The sequence below is a fragment of the Parasteatoda tepidariorum genome, chromosome 1, assembly GCF_043381705.1.
Source record: "Parasteatoda tepidariorum isolate YZ-2023 chromosome 1, CAS_Ptep_4.0, whole genome shotgun sequence".
Taxonomy (NCBI): domain Eukaryota; kingdom Metazoa; phylum Arthropoda; class Arachnida; order Araneae; family Theridiidae; genus Parasteatoda; species Parasteatoda tepidariorum.
This window is the reverse complement of record NC_092204.1, coordinates 91,186,504-91,196,470: the sequence shown is the minus strand read 5'-3', so window position 1 is coordinate 91,196,470 and position 9,967 is coordinate 91,186,504. Positions and strand designations below refer to the sequence as shown.

Genomic DNA, 9,967 nt, shown 5'->3' with positions numbered 1-9,967 from the left:
AGATTAACTGTTACTTAAACGCGATAAAAAATATTTGAGCCTTGTTGTCAGTATCTCTTCAACAAACGAGAATTCTGTATAAATATTAAAATTAAACTATAGCATTATTTTCTTATTTTAGCAATGGTATCTCAACAATGAAATACACAATTTTTCTTCCGATTGTGTAAATGATTTGTTGGATATTCTTAGAAGTTTGGATGGAAGTTGTTATTGAATTTTGAACGAAAAATATAAGTAGCTATATTTTAGCAAACGTTTAATGTTTTTTAATATTTTTCGGATTTAAAAGATTTATATTCATAGAGTACTGAGAAAAATTTACAGAAACCTTATTATCAATCAAAATTCTACTTCAGAAAAACATAACATTGTGTTGTTTTGTTTTGTTGAAGGAGAATATTGAATGCCTGGATTTATTCGAACAACTTTAGTTCTTTTAATAAGTAATTCAAAAAAAGAAAATTTCAACAGAACAATACTTGAAGCTCCTGATTAAATTTGACTATATTTCATTATATTCTAAAAACTAAGCTGTAAGTTTGAATGCAATGCAGTTTCAAAAATAGTATTCGTTGAATATTTTGAATTAAATGTTAGAGAACGAAAAAAAAATTGCAAATTTTAAAAGGAAAGTAACTTTGAAAATCCCCTAATATTGTGTAAAATTCTTCTTGTATCCCTTTGATAAGAATTTCTTGTTTCTCACAATTTTGTTACCAATTTTTTTCCACCTCGAAAACCATTATATTTTATTTCCTTTGAAAACAAAACAAATTCATTCATTCAAATTTACTTCAATCAAAGACAACAAAACCATAGTTAAAAGACAAAAAAGTGTTTTAAAATTGTTTATTTTTTCACAAATGAAACGTGTTGTAATCAAATATTAAGTGCCGTAGACTGTCCCTTTTACATAATCGCATTTTATAAAATAATAAATGCTCCAAATAAGTAAAATTTATTTTCCTATTTTAAATATGCAACACTCATTGTACTATATTTAAAGTTATTTGTTACTTGGAAAAAAGCAAGTTTCACACTAATATAATAATAATAAATATCTGAGCTTATTATCACCGAATATAAAATAAATATTAAATAAAAATATATTAAAATTAAATTTGACCTACATAGAGAACAATTTGAATATTTTCATCATAAAGTTACAAAAACTTTAAACATGTGAAAAATCGGTATTTCTATGTTTGGGAGAGGTGTAAAACCTATTTCAACATTATATTTTTAGGTACATGTATTACTCTGTTTGATAACTGTATTACAATATTAAGTACCTATTACCGCAGTATCTATTAACGATTATTCCAATACTACTAATACTTATTATTTGAAGACGACCGAAGTCAACAAATGTTTGTCAATTTTTTCTTTTCCCTCCAAAACAGAAAAGTACACAAAACTCACCACCATATTTGGCAAGAGACAAAATGAAAAGCTTTGAAATCATTTTTATCTCCTGATAATTCAAACAAACAGAGAAATTTTATGCATGTTTTGTCTAAGCTTTCAAAGCAACACATTTTCCAAATTGCTGCGCATATTATAAAACCATATTTCGTTGTTAATCATACTAAAATCATTAACCAAGAATTTCGGTAAAACTTGCTGAACCAACATGGTGTTCTCATGTTGATCTCTCATAGTACCAAAGTTTTACACTATTCTGGTAGCTTTAACATACTTTTCCTCTCAGAGTTGAAATTCATTTTAATTTAATTAAGTATTAAATCTTTTTTATTTAAAATATATATGCATTAACTAGTATCTCTATCCTTTACTGCTTGGGTTACAGAAACATTTCGTTGTGAGAAAGCAATATATTTTCTGTATGAAGGTTTTAAAATAACCGTAGATAAAGGCATTTGAGTTATTTTATTTTATTCATTAGGCAAAAGATTACAATCAGTTAACTTCAATTTTAACCACGTCTCTAGAGTGTACAACATAATTCGAAGAGAAATCTAGCAAGTTGGAAAGTTTTTGAAACATTTCAAAGAAAGCCAGTGATTTTAAGGTTATCGATTTTTATTTAATATGTTTTTTTTAAAATCCCTATACAAAATTGACTCTAAGCATGGGTAGCCTTATGAAACAAAATTGTGCAAAATGGGGGCAAAACATAATTCATAACAAGTATGTAACTCATAAATATTTGCTGCAAGATAGTATCTTTGTGATTTGTGGTAAGTATACTTGTTGATATTTATAAAGTAAATAATTTCAATAATATTATCAATGTCTTTACTTTATTTCTAGTTGCATTAAATCTTCATTAGTATAATAAAGGAACAATTTTCTATTATTTTAACACATTGACAAAAAGTAAGTATTCTTTGCTTAAAATATATAAATATAAATGGTAAGGCTTGCATATAAAAATGCATTCCATTAAATGGCTCGATGAAACAGTATAAAATGTTCTAAAATAAGTACTTGAATTATTGATTAATTTTATGATTATATTTGTCGAATGAAGTATTGCTGAAATTCTGAACTACTTTTTTGAAAGACTCAAATTTTTATTTCTTATAGTTTTAAATTCTAAATTAAAATTAGTCTTATTAACTGAAAGATACATAGGTTAATATAATACGATCAATTAGTTGAAATATTGAAACTCAAATAGCCATAATTCGAGAAATATTTCTGATTCCAAAACTGTAAGAAGAAATGACATGCTTGATAAATATTTCGATTGTTGTGTTAGTTTTTTATTTATTCTTGATCGGAGTCGACATTAAAAATTCGCAAGAAAATGTGAATGATTTATATTTAGTAATATTTAAATTATTTTAGACTTTTTTCCTTTATTTAAATGAGTTTTCTTCAAAGTGAAAAATAAATTGAATATCCATTTTTTTTTGCTAAAAAGCAATGTTTTCAGTATGAATATATTGAAATCTCTAAGAGATACCAGACATTGCAAAATTTTGTGCTAGAGATGCGCCAGGTAAAGGTTCAATTGAATTTCGGGTTGCATAGCCTAACAGCTAGTAAACTTGATCTTTGATTTATAAAACAAACATGGTTCTGGTGCATTTAGGTTTGGAATTCCAGTTATCTCCGACTCTTAATTAACAGGAAAATGACGAGTACTTGAGTCTATATGAAGAAAAAAACGTGATTTAGAATGACTTCTCAAAGTTTTCTTAACATCATCAATTAAATTTAACCATTTGTTTCTGTATCAAATAACGTTTATAGCATAATTTAGAGTAATAAATTAAAATTTTTGTACATTTTTCTTTCCAGCAATGATAAGTGAACATCACCCCTGAAGTAGATCAGTGAAGCCAAAAAAGTATAGTACTAAAGGAAAACGCTTTTTAAGGAAAAGGTGCACCAAGTGGAGTTTTAGACTAAGTGTGATACTACTCAATAAAAAGCTAAGTTGAGCTTGAACTCTCATATTAAAATTAAACATTGTTATAAATACTTTTTTTACTTAATTTGAAAGTTAAAACTACTATAATTTTCTTATTAACAATTGCTTGTTACAATTTATCAAAGTCTTTTAGAAATGTAATTTTCGTTAATTGCATAATTATTGCTTCATTCAAATTTTAGTATTAGCTTTTAATGCAATTTGATTTTCTAATATTTTATATTAAAGGTCAACCATTCACTTGTTGTTGGCATTAAGAAGCAATTTCTTAATTTGAAACAGATTGAAATCACACGGAGATACAAGACATCATAAAATTTGTGCTGGAGACGTGCCAAGTAAAGGTTGAATTGGAGTTCGGGTTGCATGGCCTAACAGCATTATGTTCCTAGTGCATGTAATTTTGGAATTCTGTTTATTTCTGCATCTTAATTAATGGAAAAGTAAATTGTACGCCTACAGTATGTGAAAAAAATTAATTTTGCCTTTCATATTAAATTTCGCACATTTTTTTTTTCATTACTGTTAAAATCTAAACTTTTTTATGTCATTTAACATTCATAACATAGCATTAATTTGCCCATTTAAATATTCTAAAATGTTCTTTTTCTTAAATAGTTCAACCAACAAGCTGCTGCCGGTCTGTGGATGAATAAAATCCCAAGAAGACAGTATCGATCTTAAATACCATTTTTAAATGGGAATGTACCAAGTGGAGATTTAGATAAAGTGTCGCACCAATGATTAAAACGCTATGTTGATTTAAATTCTTATATTTAAATGAAATTTATTTTTTAATTTTTTTAATCCTTATTTAATTTATAGTCCAGTTAACAATATAATAGTTTCTTAAAATTGCTCATGAAAATTTTATCAAAGTATTAAAAGTTTTTTAAAAGACCTTTGCTTTCTTTTACATAGTGCAGTCCAGGTAAAAGTTTAATTAGATTTCGAGATGCATGTCCTATTAGTCAGTATTCTAATCTTTAATTGATAAAAAAAAAACATGGTTCTACCGCAGCTAATTTTGAGATTCTAGTTATTTCCAAATTTTATTTAACGGTAGGCTGAAAGTTTCATGAAAATTATAAGAAAATTACGGACCTATATGTTATGGATTTTCTTCTATGTTTTGTGTATCACTTAAAACATTTTTTTAATTAAGAAAGGTGTTGACATTTCTTAATATGTGAAATGAAATGTCTTTCTCATGTATTGTCTTTCATGCTTTTTTTCTAAAGAGCAATATATTTAGTTTAATCACATTGATCTCCAATAGATATTTCAAATATTACATAATTTGTGCTAAGGATGTTCTAGTTAAATGTTTAGTTAGTTTTTTGATCTTAGAGTCATTCTCTAAACAATATAAGGAAATTTGGCAGCTAGAGTCTTTTTGTTTGGGCAGCATTTATATGGTCAAAATTGCTAATCATCTTCATATCCTGTTTTCGTGTACATGCTGATGCAATCAATTCTATAATGTTTTAAGGAAATCAAAAATAGAATATTTCTGAATATATATATTTATTTACATGACAAATTTGAATACAATTACTTTACATTAGATAACATTGTATTTCTAAATGTAGGAATAAATTTTATTCTTAGTTCAGACAAATTCTGTTTCATTCTCCAGGAGGGCTATGAAATCCTCCATTGAATTTTCAGGCTTCAAATTTAGGCTCAATTCCTTCGTGAAATTTTTTGCATCGTCTTGATGATTCTCACAGACTAAATTATTCATTCCTATATCTTGTAATATATGCAGAAATAGTTCTTTTGCAGTTTTTCCACAATCAACACTTATTGCATCAGCCAGACAACTCGTTTGCATGATGTCCAAACTGTTCGAAAGAATGCATAACTTATTTATAATATTTTTTAATTTTGTCATTGTTGCCAACTGTTTTTCAAAAAATGTTTCTTATCATCTATTTCTAAACTTTTTGATTTAGTTAACATTTAAGGAAGCAAATTGCGTTTAAAAAAAACATGTTTGACACAATTATGATACTGGTTTAGCTTAAGGATTTTCCTCAAAAAGTTACTGAAAACCTTACTAAATTACTTGAAAAACTCATTTTTGAATATTATTATTCCTCAAATGCTGATCTAAAATTTTCTCTACCATCTAATCGCTAATAATTTTGCATCTAGTAAACATTTAACGAAGTAAAACATGTTTAAATGGCATTTTTGACGCAATTACAAAAACCGTTTAGCTTAAGAATTTTCTATGAAAAATTATATTAAGAGCCTTATTAAATCTCTTGATAAAACTTATTTTTGAATAATGTTTGAATATTCCTCAATCACTTACCGAAAAATGTCCCTATCATATAAATGTCCCCTATCATGTGAAAATATTAAAAATCGCTAATAATTTTCAATCTAGTGAATATTTAACTAACCAATACATGTTTCAACTACATTTTTGACGCAATTACGAAAACCGTTTAGCTTAAGAATTTTCTATGAAAAATTATATTAAGAACCTTATTAAATTTCTTGAAAAACTTATTTTTGAGTATTATTATTTCCCAATCTTTTATTGAATTTTTTTTATTATCATTTAATCGCCAATAATTTTTGATCTTGTGAAGATTGAAGGAAGCAAACCGTGTTTTCAGAACAGTTGAGGGTGCTTCGTCTGAAAAAAAAGTGAGATTAACTCTTATTTTCGTCCAGATTGGTAAAATGTTCAACAACCAACGACCAGATTGGATAAAATATAAAACAAAAGACTGATTCGGCTATGCTGTACCAAATTCAAGTGGGGAAATTGAAACATATACTCAAGGCACAAAGATTAAATTTTAGTGAAATCAATGCTTGACTCTTAACTTAAGTAAAGTTTTACTGGAGAAGCATAACTATGGAGTCATGTTTACTTCATTGCATGTTTACCTCAATTTTTCTGTTGAATACTATCTGTCTAACGAAACAACTCTTCCAGTTGTTTGTTGCTATGGAAACAATTAAAAAAGAGTTACAAAGAGGAGAAAATTAATACTTCTTTCACAACCTGCTTCTAATGTTTAATTCACACCCTCATTAGAAATTATTTAACTTCAAAACCATGGTAATCGACAGTATTCCAGACGACAATCAAGAGGAGTTCTTCAGTTAGACAGACAGTATTCCTGGAAGAGCAAATCTTTTTTTCTTTTTTTTTCAATACAGATTTCTCTGAGTTAACCCTTTTAGCCAAAACCCAGTTTGTTAAGTATTTAATTTCTTTCCTGCATTGCATACTGATTTAGTCTACACATGATCGCCACTTGAAAGGCTGTAAAGGCGTTTAACTTTGAATACAATCAACTCAATTGAGCACTTTAAGATGTAGCATTTCATTTCTCATAGATATTAGTGATAGTTAATATTGGTTATAATTATATTACTTAACAGGAAACTTTATAAAATAATTTTATTATATTTAAAGTTACTTCATGAAAAGAAGTAAATCATTTTAATTCTGTTTGTATACTTACAAGCAATATTCTCTTTCTTCATCTTTCAAATCATTTGAAAAATAAACAATTTCTTCATATTTTTCACGATTTTCATCCTCTATTTTTTGTAAACACTTATTGAGGCGATCTTCCGTAATCGTTTTGTAAAATTTCCCGACACATTTTCCATTATCTGCAACAGCTGTAATATCAAAATTATATATTACAAAAATCCCATTCGAAACGAAATGCTACTTTTTCTCACATATAAAACAATTTAAATAAATCCACATAGGAAACACAAATCTTAAATGGAACACTGTTCAGAGAAGAGACCGTAAATGGACTTGGTTTCTTCGAAATTCAGGGTGATCACTTTATCTAAGAAAGATAAGCTTTGAAAAAAAGTTGACCATGATGATCATAACCATGACATCGTTACTTGAACCATGATACCATACAAGAATTAACAATTTATTTAAGCATAAAATTGAAAAACAATTCAAGATTTAAGATGACCCTTAGTATACATTGATCATAAGCCAAAAGGAAAATCCGGCTGCTCTTTGAAAACTGCCGTCTGAACTTCGCAATGGAACTGCAAGATTGACAGCAGTTAGCCAAAAAGTGACGTTGGCGATATGCAAAGAGCCGTATTTCCTACTTAGCTTGCAACGTATACAGATGTGCACCTTATTGAGACAGCAGCAAATTTGGACGTTATTATAAATTTATACACTCCTAAATTGTGCAATGTCATTTACTAATATTTAAAAAATGTAAAAGTTAGAATGATATTGAATTTTAAATCAATGGCAATGGAAATCAAAAGGAATTTTAAAATATTTTCTTGCTATTTTCTAGGCAATTAACAAATTACTCTTTGTAAAAAATATCCTCTGTATTTTTGGGGATGTAGAAAGATTTTGTAAATAGGTGGATGGGTAGTAAAATATAGAAAAAGTTGATGAAATGGAAATTTTAAAGAAAAACATTAAGAAATATTTACTTGTTATTTTTTACCTTAACAAGCCACAGAAACTAAAAAGAAAATGTAAGAATAGAAAAATATTGTAACCGTATGTGTAACTGTATGTGTAACTGTAGAACAAGATTTCATGGAAAATAAAAATAAATTATAAGAAATATTTTTTCATTATTTTTGACCTGAACAAAACTTGCAAAGTAAAATGGAAATGTTACATTTCTTAGTAAATGTATAAGGATTATAAATATATGCAAAATGTCATAAGGGATTAGGTGAGCAATGTATGCAATAAAAATAATAAATAATTTCGAAAAGTATATTCTTGGTATTTTTGACCGTAACAAAGCATACTAAGTAAAAAGAAAATGTTTAAATTTTTTCATTTTAATATCTGCAAGTGTTTTAAGTATTTTTATTTTCCAATATGCACTAACAATCTTGATTTATATGAATCAAATGCACATAAAAGTTGAAAATATAGAGAAATCATGGAAACAAATATTAACAAAAAATTTAAAAGAGAAAAAGAGAAGTAGAAGAAAATATTAAGAGGAAATATGTTCAAAAACATTTAAAATTTAAAACCTTAAAAAATGTATAAAACTGTCGGAAAACAAAATAAGGAAAAGATATAATCCCGTCATCATCAAGCACGATTATATTAGCAAAAAAAGTGCTTTCTAATACCGTATTATTTATTGTAGTCAAAGCAAAATATATCAATAGTGTGAGGAGCACCAAAAGCAAATGAAATGAGAAAAGTGCGAATTAAGCAAAAAATGTGAAATAAAACTTATCCTATCGAGCAAAAAATAAAAAGTAAAAATTCAAAAAAATGCAGAATAAAACGCGAAATATAAGATATAGAAAGAGCAGCGAATTCATATGTGCTTATTTTTAACAGCATCTTTCAAAAATGATTTAAAATAATTTCGTAACAAGTTTGCTAGGTTTCAAAATATGAAAATAAAAGCATAAATAGAGGATGAAGGGTTCATTTTATGGAGTGTTCTTACCATATATGGCAGTACTTTTACTTTCGTTACTTGTACCGGCTGTACTAGTAAAAAGTACGTACTTTTACTTGTACTTCGTTACTTTTCAAATTTAGTACTTTTACTTGTACTTTCGCTACTTTTTTGGGGGAAAAGTACAAGTATTTGCAACGGAAATGTTGAATGAAATCGTTACATTTTTCTAAAACTCGGTAAGCTTTCTAAAAAAAATTTTAAAAAAAAATTTACATTTGAGAAAAATGCTTATGTTTTTTTAATTTATAAAATTAATGTGCAATATGTATGCGTTCACAGCTAATTTCGTGTTTAAATACCTTGACCTTTTTAAATTGTCATTCCTGAAAGGGAAAAGACGGCTCTTTCGATCTTTTTTTAACTGCAACTATCATTGTGAGTGGAGTGTTCTCCGGAATTGTGTGTCCAGAACAGTCATTATTCCTCTTCTGAAAATTGCCTATGATAAAGGATGACATGAATAGCAAAGGTTTTGAATACCGGCGCTTTTTATCTCAAGAAAAAGTTTCAGAATGGTAAAAAGTGCACTTTGAAATTCTATAAGCCAAGTATTATGAATGTATACGATATAAGAAAAATAATTCATCCAACCTTCAAATGTGTGAAAGCTTTGATTATTCTGACATCCGTGAACAGGCTATTTCAACACCTTTTCAATTTTCTTTTTGAACTCACTAATAATACATTTTTGTCTCAATACAATTTTTACTAAATACATTTTTACCTAGTACATTTTTTACTAAAATTTTGTTTATGCCCGACCTTGTCAAACAACGCCCAGTCAAATCTCTAAGAACTTCAGAACTATTTGAGCTATTGAAAACTATTATAATTACTATTTTAACACTTGAAAACTCGAAGGTATTAATTTAGCCGCTGATACTAAAATTCATTTACAAATTTTAATTATTCCGTTAGGCAGAAATGTTCGGAAAATGATTTTCTCGCATGACTTCAGCATTAGCCATTGTTACAAATTAAACTGTAGACTGTTCTGTTTCAACTTATACTGCACATTCAATTATTTTTTACCAGCTCAAAGATCACAAAGCTATCTGAAACCCCGTGTTTGCTTTGTTTATGTTTG

General features: G+C 27.4%; 1 protein-coding gene across 1 annotated transcript in view; it reads right to left on the bottom strand.

Moving 5' to 3' along the window:
• Nucleotides 1-4,914: 4,914 nt before the first annotated feature.
• LOC107454638 (uncharacterized) overlaps nucleotides 4,915-9,967 on the bottom strand; it is a 10,850-nt gene continuing 5,797 nt past the window's right edge. Inside the window, exons 4-5 of the mRNA XM_016071886.3 lie at nucleotides 6,901-7,063; nucleotides 4,915-5,253 (exon numbers count right to left, since the gene is read on the bottom strand). Coding sequence (XP_015927372.1) covers nucleotides 5,019-5,253; nucleotides 6,901-7,063 — 398 coding nt within the window. The 3' untranslated portion in view covers nucleotides 4,915-5,018. The remainder of the gene's footprint in view (nucleotides 5,254-6,900; nucleotides 7,064-9,967) is intronic.